Source organism: Phasianus colchicus, chromosome 25, assembly GCF_987193195.1.
Source record: "Phasianus colchicus chromosome 25, bPhaCol1.hap1.1, whole genome shotgun sequence".
In the NCBI taxonomy this organism is placed as follows: Eukaryota; Metazoa; Chordata; class Aves; order Galliformes; family Phasianidae; genus Phasianus; species Phasianus colchicus.
Genome location: NC_143460.1, coordinates 5,361,994 through 5,380,890, shown reverse-complemented (window position 1 = coordinate 5,380,890; position 18,897 = coordinate 5,361,994). Strand labels below are relative to the sequence as shown.

At 48.5% G+C, this 18,897-nt stretch overlaps 1 protein-coding gene across 1 annotated transcript in view; it reads right to left on the bottom strand.

The window, feature by feature from the left end:
* Positions 1-1,083: 1,083 nt before the first annotated feature.
* The window catches only part of PKP1 (plakophilin 1), a 36,067-nt gene continuing 18,253 nt past the window's right edge, over positions 1,084-18,897 (bottom strand). Inside the window, exons 4-14 of the mRNA XM_031608620.2 lie at positions 13,499-13,643; positions 11,823-12,030; positions 11,074-11,251; positions 9,250-9,364; positions 8,828-8,983; positions 8,548-8,724; positions 6,132-6,285; positions 5,458-5,644; positions 2,369-2,453; positions 1,370-1,470; positions 1,084-1,213 (exon numbers count right to left, since the gene is read on the bottom strand). Coding sequence (XP_031464480.1) covers positions 1,399-1,470; positions 2,369-2,453; positions 5,458-5,644; positions 6,132-6,285; positions 8,548-8,724; positions 8,828-8,983; positions 9,250-9,364; positions 11,074-11,251; positions 11,823-12,030; positions 13,499-13,643 — 1,477 coding nt within the window. The 3' untranslated portion in view covers positions 1,084-1,213; positions 1,370-1,398. The remainder of the gene's footprint in view (positions 1,214-1,369; positions 1,471-2,368; positions 2,454-5,457; positions 5,645-6,131; positions 6,286-8,547; positions 8,725-8,827; positions 8,984-9,249; positions 9,365-11,073; positions 11,252-11,822; positions 12,031-13,498; positions 13,644-18,897) is intronic.

The following is an 18,897-nucleotide window of genomic DNA, read 5'->3' as shown; positions in this document are numbered from 1 at the left end:
AGAGTGGGGATGATGCTCTGAGTGGGGATGATGCTACCCAGAGCAGAGCTCAAGTCAGGCCTGCCAGGTCAATGGGATGTGCCAGCTGTCACCAAGCGAGGAGCTGAACCCTGCAAACACGAGACTGCTTCTCCCTGCCCAGACTCAGCTCCATAACCCATCCTTCCCAAACGCCTCCTGCTCCCTCCACATCTGCACATCTCTGTGCCCCCGCAACGCGTCCTCTGCTGATCCTCCCCCTGTGCCTCCGAGCTCACATTCCTCACATGCTTTTCCATTTTTGCTATTTCTTTACATTGCTTGGTACAAACAAAGCGCGATGACAAAGGCCACATCCCTCACTCTTGGCACTCAGTGATGCTGGGCAAAGCCAGCTCCTCCTCCTGGCTCCAGCTCCCCAAAAGCCATATTTCTCCATACATGGTCCCATGGTTGCATTGTTCCAGTGCCCAGTGATTGATTTGGCACCTGGTGAGACCATGCTCTGTGTCAGCACTGTCCATACAGCTTCAGAGAGCAGTTGCTGAGTGCCAGGGGAGAATCAGCAGCCAACGATTTGCTTCTGGAGATAAAGAGTTCAGGTGACAGGAGAGGAAATACTAATAACTATGAGAGCTCATAGGAGAAAAAAAAAAATCAGAAGCAGGAAAGAAGCCCATGTTCATAAATGTTAGGAAGAAGCAGCCTTTTTAAAGAAGAGTTTTGTGTGTATCTGTTGATAACAGCCATATGCAACGTGGGGACAACATCAAACTGGCAATTTTTGCACTTCTGGGTGAAAATGGGTTGTGACAAGAATTTGGTGTGGCAGCATTTTTGCATGGATCGGGTGGGCTTTGTCATAACTGCGAGGGGCTGAAACTGCACAGCTGACACTGAGTTTTGGTGGGGACTCAGCCCTACTCGCCAGGTGTGAGCGTTGGCCGCATGCACACACACAGCAATGTGGGCACAGTTACACAGACACACTCTTTGCAAAAAAATAATAAAAATATTGACATCGAGAAACTATAACCTCAATAAAAGTCCCTTCTCCCCCTCCCCCCTCCCCCAAAAAAAGAAGAAAATGCTTAAAAATATCAGTACGATCCACATGAAATCCATATCTTTGGTTTGCTTTACAGTTGAGTTTAACTCACAAACACTCTACATCTTTAACATCCTAAGTAACTGTGAACGGGGTGTGATCCTGGAGATGAACCAATTCCAAACTCTGAAAAACAAAGAAAAAGAGAGACCCAGATATTAAAGCACTGATGATATCATTTCTCTTCATTCGTACCCAACTTTCAGTCTTTTCCCTTGCCCTGTCCCCAGTTTCTGTGCCCCCATGCCACCCCTTCCCCATGGATGAGGGCCCCGTTCTCACCTGCAGCCCAAATGTGTGTGGAGAGGCTCCTAAAATCTGGAGGGAAGAGTCCTGAAGGTCGTCCCAGCTAAAGATCCCATCATGTTCTTATCAAATCCTTGCTGAAAAAGCAGGTGGATACGGAGAGCAGTGAATGCGCATTGCTTTCTGAATGGATAACTATCAACTGCTGTGGAAGACCCCCCCTGGCCAATTCAAGAGCATCCTTATAAAGCGTGCTCCATTCTCAAACAGACTCCTCCACTCTCTTCATGTCCTCAACACGTGAGTGGTCACCTTCATGGATGGACCTTCATGGATGGACCTTCATGGATGGACCTCCCCTTTCTGCTGGGCTCTGCCAGCTCTACCAGGGGAAATCTTGCCTCAGTCCTTTAGTGAATGTTAGTTCATCTTATTGCCCATCCTGGAAAAATGGCACAGATACATGCATGGTGCATCTCTGCTTGCAGACTTCCACCCTGATGTGCACCCAATGCAACGACCATCTGTGGGAGGACCTGCATGACCCAGTCCCACCAAAACGAGTCGGCAGCACCAGTGCAAAGCTACACCAGCTCCCACGGAGAAAGTCCCTCACCGTTAAGAGAAGAACAATATTCAGGCTCTCTCTGCCTTCCTGCCCCCGGGGTATTCCCCTTTGTGGATGTTACTCCTCTTTAATTTAGCCATTTGCTCTGTGCAGGTGCTGCTGTTGGTGAGCTGGAAAAACCCATCTGGTTCAAAGCGAGCCACAGGGCTGGGATCTGGCTCTGCGCCCTGACTGTGCAGCACTTCTGCAGTTTCTGTTGCAGGGTATATAAAACAAATCCTAAATATTCCTCTTTGGGGCTGTAGAGGTTATTCTGACTATAGGGGTGATGCGACCACAGGGTAGGGCTATGGGTGCAGAAGAAAATGGGAGAAAAGTGAGAAGGAACCTCACAAAGACCTCTGCAACCTCACGGAATGTGTCATGGGGCTGCGCCATCAGCCAAAATGCAGAGGTGTTCTCCTTACCTGCTTGAGCACACTCTGGAGCTCCCTGTTCGACCAAAGGTCTGTCAGGAGGAGGCGAGCAGCTTCAGCTGCTTTTGGACAGGAGCTGGGAAGATGAAAGCAACATTGAGGAGTTATGGAAAGCCACAAAGCAGCACCAGGAGCCACCTCCAGCCGGGCGCTCGCTGGCTTGGTAAATGAATGCCAATGAAATCATAGAACCATCAATACTCCCAGTTGGAAGGGACCCATCGTTGAGTCCAACCTTCATTGCTCCCCCAGCAATGTTATATAACAGCATGCCCTGGGACCAGAGCAGAACAAACAGAAAGGGAAGATCTGAGCTCACGAATGGAGCTGAAGAAGTGTTTCTGGAGTGTGAAATTTGGAAGGGTGAGGAAGTGAAGTGGTGCCAATGTGGGCTCCATGGGGACGTTGTGGGCGAATCCCTCAGGAGGGCAGCACAGGGAAGGGCTGTGCGCTCACAACAACAACTGTAACCAGAAGTCCTTGCTCAGCACAACTTAATAGATACTTGCTCACGTAACAGCTCCGAAACCATGAGTCATAACAGTATCTTCTATAATTCTGGAACATTTCATATGACAACCCAGATCTAAACCTCAGTGCCAGCTGTTATCGCTGCTCCTGATCTGCTGGACCATGTCCTGCCTTTGGGAGAGTCCTGAGCCCTGTGAAAGCCCCAGCCTGTCCCAGCCATGGGGATCAGGATCAGACCCTCCCTAGCTCCCAGCATGGTACAGCTCCACAAAACCACCGTCCCTGGAAGGCTTTCAAGAAGAGGGTAGACGTGGCACTGAGGGACATGGTTGGTGGGCATGGTGGGGATGAGCTGGGGTTGAACCTGGGGACTTCAGAGGTCTTTTCCAACTTCAGTGATTCTATGATTCTATGAGCTTCTGCTCCTATGAAAATGTTGTGTCCTCCAAACAGCGCATTGGGCCAATGAGAAATGGGGCTGGCAGTGTGGGACCTGCAAGCATCATCCTGTGAGCGTGGAAACCCAATGAGTGAATCCAGGGCACTTCTCTAAAAGACACAACAAATGGTACCAAAATCTTCCAGCCTACAAGAAATGACCACACTTAATCTGGTCAGAATGGCTGCATGGGAGATGCAGATCGTGTTGCTGGCACTGCCTGGAGGACTGGAAGAGCAGCACATGAGAAATTCTTGAGCAATGCTTTGGGCCAAGAGAAGGAGGTTTTATTGCAAAATTGTTCCTCTGGTTATAACCATCCCATACGCTGTCATCAGAATGACCACACTTAGAAAAATGTTGTGGCTGAAAATTATAATCTGGCCAAACAGCCATTGAAAGCAATGAACTCAGAGGTGTTTAGGATATGCAATATTTTGCTAACTTGGATTGAAAATAACAGCGTGAGCACACGCCATCATCACTGTGAAGGCTGTGTCATAGAGGAGGATATATGCAGGAGACTGAGACAATTATCTAATTGGGATGCACCAGGAAGGAGAAGAAACCACAGCAATCAGATAAACTGTGGAATTGTTTATGCCTTTCACTGGGAATACAGCTACATGGAGCATCAGGGCAAGGGAGCCCAATTCTGAGGGGTGCTGGTTGGTGTCTGGGAAGAATGTGAGAAAACACCCATAACTCACCTGCAGCCTGGGAGTTATTTCTAAAATGTGACTACAAGAGTGTCTGCAGGGAAACTGAGGCAAACCAACAGAGAAAGCTCTGCAAAATGCTCACAGGCTGCAATTGTGGTACGGTGCTCCCCACGGGGATTTGGTCACCACTGGGATGTTCTGTGCTCTCTATTTCTGCTGGCTGTGAGGCTGGGAAAGAGGAGTCCAGCAGCACAATTTGGGGAGCATGAGGTCTGAGTCCAGCATTGCCAGCAGCCCCGCAGGAGCTGTCGGGTCCAGTTACTGCCATCAGGGAATGTGAGGCTCTTTCTGACATAGGAATAGACAAATTCTACCCTGAAATTTCCCATTTGCCTTCAGAGAAGTACAGGGAAGTGGGGAAAGTTAGCTCCAATTTCTAGAAGGGACATGGCTTTTATATCTGATCTATGGAACCATCTGAAATGTATGGTTGGAATAAGCAAGATGAGTCCTAAATGTAAATTGCTGGCATTTTCTTTTTCATAAGAACAGCATAGAAATCCATGGGGACAGAAATATATAGTGCAATAAAAGGAACAATTCAAACTTACATGGGAGTTTCTCAGGAGGGATTTGTGATACCGTCAGGAGAAATACACTGAAGACTTCTCTGGAGTTTAGTAACTCTCACAGTCAGTGAGTCACTGGAAACAAAGCTCACCACGCTGAACAGCCCAGGCAATTTAGCTGTGCATGGCCCTGGTTGTGCAATGCTCTGCTGAAGCAGTAATGAGCTGAGGACTGGTCTGAGGGAGCCCAAGCGGGACTTCAGGCAGAAGTTAATGCCATTCATAACAATGAAGACTTAGAAGAGGGCAGGGTTTGGTGTTAATTGAGCTTGCTGCAGAGTGGAAGCATATAAAAGCAGTGAAGTGACTGATATTTGTTGGCTGAGGCCCAACCTAAACAGAGAAGCCACTGGTAATGACTGAGAATCTCCTTGCTGCCATAGAACAAGAGGTAAATTGTAAGTGGTTTGTCAAAAGATGATGGAGAAGGCATGTGAATGTCTTCTCATAACAGGAAACAATAGGCTGCTTGCACAAGGTATTTTAAAGCCAGATGGGAGGAGAGATGAGAGTCTTGGAATGGAGATATGGTCAAAGACTGCATACTGCAATTTGGGCAGAACTGAGCACACAGTTCAGAAGAGTTGACAAGCTTTTGCACGGGGCTACAGAGGGCACAAAAACTCAAACCATTCCCAAAAGGAAAAGTGGTAAAATCTGTTGAGAATACTCAGCTGTTGAAGTTCATGGAGCACAGATGATTAAACCAGAGGACCTACTTATAAAATCTGTATATACTTCACCACAGCTGTGTTTTGGCCATTTGAAGTGAATGCTCCAACCAAAAGATGAACCAGTGTGAACATTCAAGCTAAGCATAACCCCAGCAGAGCAGCAAACTTCCTGAGACCCTCTCCATGCCTTCTGCCCCAGACTCACCCATTTCGGCACAGGCTTACTACATTATTGAGCATGTTGCTTGTCAAGTAACACTTTCCCAGGTGTGGATTGGACATGATGAGGTTCCTCAGAGTGTAACAAGCTGATGTCATGATCTCGCCATAGCTGTTGGTATTTCCAGACTGGAATGACAGGAGACGTGATACATCTGGGAGCACCTGGTGAGCTGAAGAGGCGGAATGTTCCAATCAACATTTACATAAACTCAGCACAGGTGGATGAAATTATTTGTGTTAGCATTATTCAGCGCAAGAATGCAGTGTTATTCCCCAGAGGAGGCACTAATAATGCTGGATGATAACAGCACGGCAGCTTTAGTTGGTTTCCAGAACTACGGACCTCTGGAAAGGTAATGATTTGGGTCAAGTCTGGCTCAGCTCCCCAAATTCTATCATCTGCACTACATCCTCCCAACATCCTCATCATTGCCCATTAAGCACGCCATCTGCTTGTAAAGGCTGAGGGAGCATGCATTGTGTTAAGCCTGCTTCTATCACCTGTAATGGTCTTTTGACCAGAACAAATGACACAGTTTGTCCGGTATGGGAGCTTGGCTGAGTCTTTTTACAGGGTTTATAAAGTGAGGTGAGCCGATATTGGAGAGGTACGAACTAGACATGGCACTGAACTCTACCGTGGTGGAAATGGCTTACCCATGGTTTTGTGCAGGATGGGATGTCGGGACATGTTGCTCAGCAAAGAAGCACCAGACCGGACAACTTCGGAGCTGTTGGACTGCAGGAGCCGTGCTATGCGAGGCAAACCTTTTTCCTTCACCCCAATCAATTGGCTCATGGCATTGGACATCTAAGAGACAGAACAGCAAATTCTCATGACTTCCAGTGCTGGAAGAATGCACCTGCAACGATGTGCAGGTCTGGACATACGTGACCATACTACAAAATAAGCACACTTTCTCCTGCCTTAATCCCACTTATTTGTCATTTACTCCTCCATAAGTCAGCCTCTCATCCTCTGTCATATGGCAGGGGTTTCTGTCCTCTTTCTAGAGGCCTGAGGGATCTCCTAACTGATATTCCCAACCAATGGAGAAATTTTACCTTTCATGTCCACTTGCCCTTGCTCAGCTCCCTGCCATGCTACAACTAATAGGCTGCTTTGGCATAGAAACGGCTAATGACACCTTTAAATAATGAGCTGAAGGACAAAAATAAACATCTTGGAACCTGATTTCCTGATTTACCTGGTGTAGGGATCCTGCTTTGGCAGGGGGGTTGGACTCGATGATCTCTGGAGGTCCCTTCCAACCCCTACGATTCTGTGATTCTGTGATTCTGTGATTCTGATTTCATGTTTGCTTACGTAAGTCTAGGAGATCTTAGGGCGTAGCCAATGCAGCTGAGTGCTCCTGGACTTTGAAGCACATACCATTAATAAATTGCCCACTTATTAATAGAGTTTAATCTCAACTTCTCAGCTACCACGCCACTAGATACCATCACACTGCTGGAGTGACACACATCCATCAGCAGTGACGTGGAGATGGAGGGAACAGCCTGGGAGGCACCCCAGTGTCCCTCCTGTGTGCCAGGAGACACATGCACTGCCTTACAGACCCATGCCAGCACAACTGATATGTATACAGCTGAGGCTGAGAAGAGATTCATAGTCCTCCTATAACAGCTAAAGGGCTATAGTAAGCCTTGCAAGCTTCTCCTCTGTTTCTCTCTCCTTTAAGCACCAACAGATGCAGCAATCCAGCCCAATTCCAGCTCTGAGATGGAACAAAAACCGTGAAAGAAGACCCTAATGTACACCCAGGTCTGTCCCAACCACCCTATTCCAGAAGGCTGAAACCAGTTATCTCACCACTGTTGGGACAATTCTTTGTTTTCCTTCCCAGCCCCCAAGAAGCCACTCTTGATTGATGCTCTACCCATATTGAGACAACCTCCATCCGCGTTATTAGCGAGGCAGTTTAGTTAAACTAGAAGGAAAAACCCCAAAGTATTTCACATTGAAAGACTCGTAACCCAAAAGAAAGCCTTGGAACCAAAGCTCCCAGCAGGTCAGAGCTGTTCATGCCATCCAGCAAAGGCTCCTGCAGTGAGTCACACTGAGCTGCTGGGTGGAACGCCCCGCACACGTGACACACCTCTCCTACGTACAAAATAATTACCCCTTATCTCCCTCGCCATCCTATTTAAATTAGAATTGATGAAGTTTGACACAAACAGACAAGTCGAGGTTTGCCCACGTGAGCACAGCCTGTGGGGACACGCTCACGGCAGCAACACTGGGCACTGCAACTCGCCCACAGCATCACAGCCCATGTCACCTTCGTGCTGCCATACTGAGGTGTCTATAGGACATCTGTCTGTGAGGGTGATTTCACCAGCAGTTGTGATGCGACCACAACCCACGGCACAACCCACCCTGTGATTGCAGCCACCTCCCGCTTCAAACACACGCATCCTTTCTCTCTCCTGTAAATGACATCTGGCCACATGTGCACATCTGGAGTCACTGGTGTCTCGCAGGGAGGTACCACTACCAACAGATGTTGGTGTTACGACCAAGAGTAGAAATCGTACAGTTGTAGAATCAGAATGGTTTGAGTTGGAAGGGGCCCTTAAGGCCATCTGGTCCCATTCCCTGCCATGACCATGACACCCCCAGCCCCAGCAGAGCTCACAGCCCTGCTCTGTCCTCAGGGGGCTGCAGGGACGGGGGCAGCACCGCCTCTCTGTGCAGTGCCTCACCACCCTGACAGTAAAGAGCTTTTTCCTTATATCCAATCTGAATCTCAGCTCTTTTAGTTTGAAATCGCCTCCCCTTGTCCCATCACACAGGCACTGCTATGGAGTCTGTCCCCTTCCCCTTTCAGGAGGAAGCTCCTGGAAAGGCACACAGACCAGGGATAGATCCTTGGGGTGCTGCCTTTAGCCTCTGCAAGGACTCATCTTTGGCATTTATAAACACCTGAGCTGCATCATCAAGTGTGGAAAGCCCTGCAATACTGCCCTGAGGTTGAAGGAGGCCATTTCTGCTCCTGACCGCTGTAAGGTGCTGGCACGTTTGACCACGTGTGTGCAGAGGAGTGCTTACCAGCCCTCGGCTCGCAGTGAGGTTCTGCAGGGCTCCAGCACAAGCCTCCAGGGTGGCATCTTTCTTGCTGTGATCCATCAGGGACAGGTAGGTGCGGATGGCATCCGAGTGGTACAGCCAGCTGGGTCCCTTGGGTTTAAAATCCTCCTCAGGGAGAGGGACACCATACTCATCATTCTACAAAGAGATGAGAAATTGGAAGCTCAGATCCGACTCCTCACTTGCAGTCCCTGCTGGGAGCTGAGGAGCACGTTGCCAAGCCCTCTGCGTCACGTCTTACCTCCATTTTGCCACTCCTGCTATTGAAGCAGCCTGTGAGAGTTTTGTCCATGTAAACGCTCCGGGCCATGTGGTTGAGTTGGGTGTATTTGTTGGGAACTTCAGCATCCAGGCGGTAGGAGAGGTTGTGCAGGATGCAGATGCAGTTCTCCACAGACTGAAATCACCCCCAGAACAAAAATGCAATCATCACATTTGGTAGAAACACGAAGCAGCACTGCATATAGCTACAGAGAGGACACATACCATGCCATAGTTATACTTTTAAAAGCTATACTGCATATTTGATAGGGGAAGAGCAGCCACAAAGAGTCCCGTCCCCTCTCAGGTTTGCTTGATAGGGCTTTGGAGCTATTCCCAAAACTGCAGTTATTAACTGTGGGGATGCACACCAGTGAAGAGCTATGGAGCAGCAGCTGGTACCTTGTCATCGGGTCGGTTAGAAGCCACGCAGTTCTGGGCGTAGGTCATGACAGAATCGATCAAGCCAGGGTAATTTCGCATGGTCTGACGTCCCATGTCTGCAGAACTGAGGTTTCTGAAGAAAGCCATTGCAGAGCAAGTCAGGAGAGAAGGAGGAGAGAGGGTTAGTTGGATTTGCCCTAATCTCTATCAGCAAGAGACCTTGGCCATGGTGCTGGCTGAATTAACTGGCTGGGTTTTTTTGGAGATTGAGCAATGCTCTCACACTGGAGGCCATCTGTGGGATCACTCTTGTGCTGAGCACCCGTGTTGCTCATCTGGATTGATTTCCTCTGAGAAAATTCTTCTTAAGGAATTTTGTGTAGAAGATGTATTCCTAGGGAGAATAACGACCAGCAGTGTTTGGCCTTAGGGACACACAGTGATGTTCTGTAGGCTGATTGCCTCCTTGAAGGAGTGTTTGATAAAACAAGAAGATGGAGTAAAGACTACCTGTTATTCTTGGGAAAAACAGGAAGATGCAAATGGTTGTAAGAGTGGATCTGCAAAGGGTCACAGTCAGTGTTTAGAGAGATGGGGGCAGACACGCTGAAGAGCAGCAATGGCTCTGACCAATGGGACTGACCAGGTTGTAATGCAGCACTCTGCCAGGCTGCTGCCAATACAGGGGAGTTTTTCCACTAGCAGGAAATGACTTTTTGCTATTTTTTTTTCCTTTTTTTTTTTTTCTTCTCTATTTTATTGGCTTGTAGCTTGCAAATGAAAAACAAAGAGAGGTTGGCAGTCATTGTGAGATATTCACTGCAGGCGTTCCAGAACTGGATTTGATGTTTGCTGTGATTTGCAGCCTCTTCATTAACATGAATTCATCTGCAATCCAGAAATTCTTGAGCGGCAATGGCTTGAGCCCAGGGCAAACCCAAGGCTCTTCTCATCCCCGTGCATGCCACATCCCTATGATGTGGCAGTGCTGTGAGTCAGAGTGAGTGGGGGCTCCCAGCCCAACCGTCCTGCTCTCCTGCTGCCCCACTGAGCTCCTCACTGCCCTGCAGCCCAGCACAGCTCGCTGCTGGATATCCCTGCCTCCAACTGCATCCCCAAGAGAGAGCCTAGCTGGAGTTACACTGCACGGAAAGCTCCTTTTACACTACCACCATACTCTTCTTCCCTTATTTTAATTTTGTGGCAGCGGGTTGGGATGGCGTTGGGTTGGGATTGCCTTAAAAGTGGAGCACTTTGCATACACATCACCGTGTGCAGTTGCAGGGAAAGGCTGCCTTTCAGACCCAGTTCCCAGCCGCAGAGGACGATAGCATCGCGTCCCCAAAGGCCCATGCTGCATTCAACCATTTTGTTTCACAGGCAGATACAGCTCCTGCTGGCTGCATGTCTGCTAAGGGTGCGGTCGGCACTGAGCTCCCTTGGGGAGAGCTGCAGTTGATGAAAGTACCTAATTATACGGGGTGTTTGGGTTGGTTTTTTTTTTTTTTTTTTTTTTTTCCACTTGTTCCCAGTGAGACAAGGAGCTCGCATCCAAGTGGAGGAGGGTGGTAGGAGAAACAGCAAGTCGGGACGGAGATCCTCTGCAAAAGAGCTCTGGGTTTGGTGTAGAAAAGGGAGCTACGCTGGGCTCAGCCTGCTCCTCCTCTTTGTGGGTGACCCATCTGACAGGCGGGCCAATACACAATGAGCTGCAGGGTCAGGGCTGCCAGGTACAGCCCAGTGCAGTGGGACTGTGCTGTGCTAAAACAGTTATTAAAATGATGGGGAAATGTTTGTTTTCCCCACGTAGAGGATTCAGTACGTCCCCGCCTGCCGACTCACCTCAAGCACCCTGTGGCATTGAAGAAAACTTCGGGGTCGATAATTTCCCTTGTCCTGTTGCAGCCACCATCAGACCAGCCAGAGAAAGGGATGATAACACAGTCTGTCAAGACGGGGAGGGCCTCTTGTATCAGCTCCTCTTTTAATTCATCAGTGGAGGAGAGGTTCCAGAGCAGACCTAGGAAGAAGATGGAGATAAGCTCAAGTCTCTGCCTATCCCTATAGGAGATGGGCAACAGGAACACAGTATCACGTGGAGATGTGCACCTAAGCATTGTCCCTCCTCCCAGAATTGGTGTTTCCTGTTATTAGGTTGCAGGAGGAAAGCGTTTCTCCAGGAATCTTGTGAAGGTTTGCACACAGGACCTCAGGCAGAGCTGAAGGTGACCTGCACCAACAAAGATGGGTCAATCCTTCAAGAAAAGATGAGACACCAACCAGATAGCCAACAGGGTGCAGGAAGGCAAGAGAATGTCCCAGCAAAGACAGAGAAACCTGAGATAGAAACAACCTGAATGGGCAATTGCAATCTGGGGAAACCCCGTGGGACACTGAAGAGCCAGGACTTCCCCTGCCTCGTGTCTTAGGTCACCATTTCATGCAATAGAAGCATAAAACATCCCCTTTTTCAGTATGGCCTTTTGTGTGCCAGGCAACGTGGATGAATGAAGAGAGGGGGGCGATCACTTTGGGGGTACGAGGCCAATGTTATCAGAGTTGGGCTGACACCAGCTATGAACTCTGTGTACCTGTCAGTTGCTTCTGAATTTCGGTGTTCCCCGTCCTCCTCAGGAGGCTCACACACTCCCTTATCCCGTTCTGCCGCCGGGTTTCTATCTTGTTGGTTGGATTCCTGAAGACCAAATTCCGGAGGGCTCCGGCTGCCGCCCGCTGTACGTTTTGGTTCGTGCTGCGGAGCAGCTCAACCAGCTTGGCAATTCCCCCGAGCCGATAGACCTGGACAGGGAAAGATGTGCTGACATCAGAGTGGTGCACAGAGCATCACCAGCAGGACAACTACAGCTGTCAGCATGATGCAAGGAGTCAGTGTGGTACCTGCTGATGGGGCTGGCAAGGAGACCTGGCTGGGAGGGCAGGCCAGAGCCCTCCAGGTTTGTAACCACCAGGTTACAGCTCAGAACTGGATGCCTACGGGTAATAGCCCCGTGAGGAATCCTTGGTTGATGTTAATGTAAACTCTTCCTATCTCCGTAAGTTTACACTGGGCAAAAATGTTGCCCTGCCTATACGTATGGCCAGCCATAGTGGTGTAATGACATGACATAGGGATTTATCTGCATCCTGGAATCACAGGATGGTCTGAGATGGTCAGGGTAGAAGGTGGACACTCTGGAGGTCAGTGGGCCATGCTCAGTATGAAGGGGGACAGGCACGGATGGGGGACCCTGGGAACCCCAACCTCCAGGACACCACACAAGTGCAGGGGAGGTGCGAAGGCAGAGCACATCCCTTCAGCTGAGCTCTCCAAAGCAACAGGAGCTCCAGCTGAAGGATTCTCCCTATGCCAGGTCTGCTGGGAACAGAAGACACGTGGAGCCTCCTTGGACATACAAACCTATTGGCTGGAGATCTGCTGACAATAGAAAATGAATGAGTGCGTTTTAAAAAGAAAAAAAGAAAAATAAAAAAACAACAAACAAACAACAAAAAACCCCAAGCGTGCGCTGGGATGACTCATCTACCTGCTCCAACACATCTTTCTGGGAAGTGATGGGACAGGTTCAGTGTTTTCAACGGTAACCAAGGGTGTGGCTGCCCTGCAATTAGTGACTGCACTGTGGAATGGGGTCCCCACGCTCAGCTCAGCTGCACTGAGGGCACAGGGGCACATCTGCACATTGCCAGCTGCTGCTCCAGAGCACTGAAATCTGCCTGTATGTGGGTGCTGCTTTGAGAAAACCACATTGCCCCGGCTGCAGACGTGTCAGGGTGGGGATAAACTGCCTTTGTATGTACTGCTAACAAACCCATTGGCTTCGATGAGTGGCTGAAAAGGCACTGAGCAATGCATAGGGAAGAACGCAGTGGGATCTGGTGCAATTCTGTGTGGTTCTGACACTGAGATCGCAGAGCATTCACATGGAACCGGGTGCGGTGCCATCCAGAACACTGTGTTTGGGTGGTTGCTCCCATGTATATCCCTTCCATCTGCACCACAGCAGTTCAGGGTGATAACATGACTGCTTGGTACCTATTCCCCTGTGTTAAGATACTGACCTGCCCTCTAATAGCAGAAAGGGCCAAACCACTAAGAGGTGAAAAACCCACTTAAGTAATTCCTGTGTGGACTGATGTTGTTTGAGGCTCCATCAAGAGAGCCTACAGATTCTTGCTATTGAGTTACACCAATTTTGCCCGTCCCATGTGCCATCACATCCAGTAAGCTCTGAAGGAGTTTGCTCACCTCTTGTTTGGCAGACTCATCTTGGAAGCAGGTGTGCTGGAGGTAATAAGCCCCCATGGCCTGGTATTTGTCATCAGAGGAGCACAGGAACTGTATGGCTTTCTGGATGGTCATTGTGCCACCATCTATCTCGTCACCACATATTCTGCATCAAAGAGAAAAGCAGCATTGATTGAGTTCTCAGCCAAATAGGCTACTTTAGTACTGGGAGTTATTGGGAAGGAAAGAAGTACATAAAGCCAAAAATCATCACTGCGCATACAAAAACGTTGTGCATCCCTACAGCATCGCTCAGTCTCAGAAGAGAGATGATAAAAGAGGAAAAGATACAGCAGGGTCACCAGGGCTAATGGACGATGGATCCACTCCATCAACAAAGCAGAAGAGACAGAATCTTGGTTGGTGTCTAATTATGTCTAAGGTGGAAGGATTAGGGAAGAGAGAACCAGTGCTCGCTGCTGTTCACATAGAAGAATTAGTGGACAAGAATGAAACCATCCATCAGGTTATTAGGACAATCTAAAGGAGGCAAGGCTTTTCCCACAGCATTTAATCCTTTGATGTGAGATGTGGTGGAAGCAAAAATGTGAGAGCAGCTGATGGTCTCGGAAGGTGAGGGCAGATCCCTCAGGAAAAGGAGACAGGCATGTCTGGAGCGATGGGATGGACAACCACCGAGTTCATGAGGTGCTGCTAACAGCACTGAGAGGGTGTGCTTATGTTGGCGCTCCAGAAAAGCTGTTCATCAGCCACTGGTAGAAGCAAAGAATCTGCACACAGAGTGGAGGAGGGCTGTGCACCTCTGGGTTGGAGCAGGAGTGGAACCTTGGGTATAAACCCCTGAAGATTTGTCCCCTTGTTAAGAAATATCCAAGTCTTGCTCTCTTTGGTTTGTATTTATTCACCAGTGCTGACGTTTGTCTCTGATGTTTTAACTCTGTAAAGTCAGAAACATGTACGAACTTTCATGCTGATGAAGGGGCTCTGGAATGCAGCATTGCTGACTGTGGAATGGCCACACAACGCTCAGGACCAACAGGAGTCAAACCCAGAGCTCCCCATTGGTTATTACTCATTGATGACAGGATACAAATGGGAAATATTTTGTTAGAATGAAACCAAAGAGTGTGGGAACTTGGCTGGGATGGGTTGTCAACAGCAGACAATCCCACAGCCTCTAATAAAAGAGGATTTTTAATAAGATCTTTAAATGAACCTTATATTTAAGGTATTAAATATTACTGGGAGAGAGCAATGTGACCTTTTCGAGGCACAGGATATGCAGAGTAATTTTGATTGTTCCAAAGAAATGTAAGAACAGAGCTCTCTAAAGGACACCCAGAGAAGTTCACCACCTCCAGGAGCTTACAATTAGATAGAATAATTCCTCCTCAGATATAAAAACTCTCACCTCCCCTCAGCACTAACGAACCATCTCCACAATTCTACAGCAAATTTCATACAAAATATCAAAAGCCAACAATTATGCTGTGCACAGAAAGGCATAATGAAAGACTACATCTGAAATTGCACCCAGTTGAAAGTCCTCATTTAAGCCCCTGTAAAGTCAATGGGGAGAAATAGGTGCACCCAAAGAACAATCTGCTTCTGTGGGCTCAGCATTTACCTAAGACAGGAAGATCTGACTGTGGAGGTATCTCTGCCTCTGCTGATGGCAATCATGTACTGGACATTAAGAGTACAGTACCTAAAGTTGGATGAACAACATTCTATTTCTGCACTGAGAAAAGCATCACTTCATCATACACTTTTTCTTCATTTGAACCTCTACCAGAACTTGGCTCCAAGAGATTTCCATTTCACTCGAGACAAGGAAATGCAGAATCGGAAAGAAATTCAAATTAGGAACTCTATCCTACATTCTGTGAGACACAACAGAGCTGGGATGATACCAGGTCCAGCATGAATGGCACCAGAGGAACTTCCTTGGGAATCTGACCTGGGCCAGCAGGACAGGGAGGGAGCACATGAACAGATACAGCAGGTCAGGTGCCATGCAGCACATGCAATCACAGTGGTGGTGTTGATAAATCTGTTTTCCAAGCTAAGCAGGACCCTAAACCAGGAGTACTTCCTACGAGAAAGAAGGGTGCCTGCTTTGTTAGTGATTCAAGGAAGGGTATTTCCTACACATCCACTCCATAAAACATCCAAGCCCTTCTTCAACAGGGAAAACTGGGCAGCCACATCCAGTTCTGCATGGGAAAAGTTGGAAAAAGCTCCATTTCCTCTGCTGGCTCACTGGCAAGAGAAGTTCACAGAGCAGCTGGGCTCTCCCACCTGCCTCAGAAGAAGCAGTGATTTCTCCCAGCTGAGAACATAAGCACCTGGCAAGGCCCATAATATAGGAGATTGTTCATCAGTCAAGGACATTCCTAACCAGATCAACACCATCAGAGCTACAGTTTGTTCCAAGACAAATTCTTGAAGTACGGCCATCTCCAGCCTGGGCCAATGCTCCTGCTAGGAAGAGCTCTGAAGGCTGCTCTTCCACAAGAAAGAAGCAATCAGAACAGGGAGACCTCAGTTAGCAGTGGTTCAAGGAGTCAAACTAGATGATCAGATTCAGGTGAGGAAGAGAGACAAATGCTTTGGAGGATCACTATCACAGAAAGGCAAATATCAGTTTGATACTGATGCCTTTGGGTCACTATGTATTAGCAGATTAGGTTGTGCTAATTGGATCTAAGCCTCCAACCTGTCTGTTAAGTCTACAAGTCCCAGGAGGGGAGGAAGCTAGAAAAGTCTAACAAATGCCACTGTTCATTAACCAGATGAGAGTGAAGCCACTCAAAACCTCGAGTGACCTCAGCACATCTCAGCCCTCCAGAGCCAGGCAGCACCGCAGCAACCCCAGTTTGCTTTGGATGCAAATGCACCGTGCAGACAGGTTCACATCACACAGAGCCAACACTGAAACGGTCATTTTTAGAGATTGCTTGCCCATACAAGAACAAAAACAAACCAAGATGTCTGTCTTTTTATATGCATCTGCTTTCATTGTGTGGCATAGCCCTGGGGAGTTTATGTTTTGATACTGATCTCCTTTGGCTTATCCCAGAAGAGAGGAGGTCTATCAGAAAACACCTCTGCCACCTTCTCTGACTCTCAATAACCATTCTGTGTTTTTACTGTTTGGAATATTTCCAGAGGGACTGAACTTCTGCCTGGGGATCCATGGTTCCAGGATCCCCTGTGCACATCAGCCATAGCCACCAGCAGGTAACCAACACCCTTATCAGTGTAGCACCAAAATATGACACATTTCCAGGTCTCCTGAAAGACCCAGCCCTCTGAGCCTGGTCCCATCTAAACGTGATATCCAGACACTGATGGCAACATGTCTGCAAGCAGAGCTTAAACAAAAGAATAGTTTTCCTGTGCATCCAGGTCCAGCTGAAGAAGGAGAAAGGCTCAGAGTTTTCTGAGCTACATGAAACATCTTTCATTACTGCTTCTTGTTACCACTACGTGGTGAGCCAGGCGGGTGTGGAAACTTTCTGTTGTGAAAGCTGAACACGAAACCATGCTTGTTATAGAGGCAAAACCTCTGCCTGAAGATCTACTAGAATATGAAGTCCAGAGCCTCAAATAGGGACCTGCTGGCATCTGTTGCCCAGCTAAGCCTTCCTCCTGCATCCAGAGGTTAACGATGGGGTATCTACAAGGAAACTTCTCCCTACACAAACACCAGGCTACCCAAATCCAGACTGAGCTCTCCAAATGCAGAGTCCTCCAGCCATTGAGGTCCTGCACAGCAGAGCCCAGATACGTCCCTAACCCATCTCCAAGGACAACAGCACGCTCCAGACCAAGGCTAACTGCAACCTTCCAGATACTCTATACAGGCAAGTGGCTTTCCAGAGAGATCATTTGTTCAAAGAGGACAACTCCTGAACACGCTTCCAGAATTCCAAAGATGACAGCTGACAGCCTCTCCTCGTGTAGCGCAGCCAGCAATGCAGTCTCACACAAGCAGGGTGTGTGCCCCAGCCCAATCAGATTTGCTCAGGGGGCACAGCCCCCATTGAGCCGAGGACTGAAGCCCTCATTTCCACACCAGAACCAGTTCTGCCAGATGAGCGATGCCCCAAGCCAGGAGAACTGTCTAAACGGAGCCACTCCCCAGCCAGAGGGCATCCAGCAGTGCAGAGCATTGCTCCACACCAGCAGCTCTCCCTCTCTTCCATAAGCACCATTATTCCACCAGTGACCTTTGAAAGCAACGACCAAGTCTGCAACCCGAGGGCTGTGCAGTGTGATGCTGGGATGCTCCAGAAAAGCCCACCTGCATGGGACGAGCACCCAGCAGACACCTTCCCAGGGCAGGAGCCGACTGCTGTCCTGCAATTCGTCTCTCTGTTGTCCCTCCCACGACATTTTCATGCTCTTTAGACAGAAATTCCCTAGGACAAGTTACTTGTCATTTGTGGAATGTCTCTGTTTCCCATTCCAGAAGAATTACAAAGCTCCTGGATACAGCAAACCGATGCCACCGGTGCTCTGGATTGGCCAGCGCTGGTTTTGCATGTGTTGGATTGAAGGGAGCTGGGCACACAGGAGGACAAGGTTTCCTGACCACACGTTAATTAATGGGCAAGTGACACTTCTCGGCAAACACACTCCAGTGCTTATTCCCCTACTCAATGCAAAATGAAGGAGGTTGAGCAGAGAATTAGCCCAGCATTCCAATGTGAACGAGGGCACGATGTGGGCACTGCCAACTGCAGGAGGGGATTTCCTCCATAACTACAACACATTTGGGTCAGAAGCTCAACAAATATCCCTGTGTGGTGTGAGCTACACCAAAGGCAATGATCTCAGCTAAACAGCCTCACACTGCCTGACAGTGAGCAAACTCCCCAGGGCAGCAGGGAGCACAAGAAATGAGCCCAAAAGGTTTTGGTTCCTGCATGTGAGGTGAGATAAGTCCTGGGTAGAGCAGGCACTGCTGGAAAATGATGCAGCAGCCCCTGAAGATACAGACCTCCTTCTCTAGCCTGATAAAACATCACAAGATACCCTGTGAGCAGCAGAGCACAGTTTGTGCTCAAAAGCTGGAGGCACCGCAGCCACTAGCATCAGGGCAGCTCTTAAATAAGCATCACTTCAACGCCATCAAAGCCCACAAAGTTTTTGTTTCTGTGACAGCTCTGCTGCAATGCAGATGCTTGGAGGTGTCCGAGCTCAGTGCTGTGCTCTTGCTGCAGGCAGCAACTACAGTAAGGGACCTGGTGCTGAATGGGACATGGAGGACAATCCTCACCACTGCATAATTCCTAGTTCAATGGCACTGGATGCTCTGGACAGAAAGGAAAAGGAATAGCTTCCAATCTGTCTTAGCTGTATCAGTTATTCCAATTAGGCTTTTTTTTTTT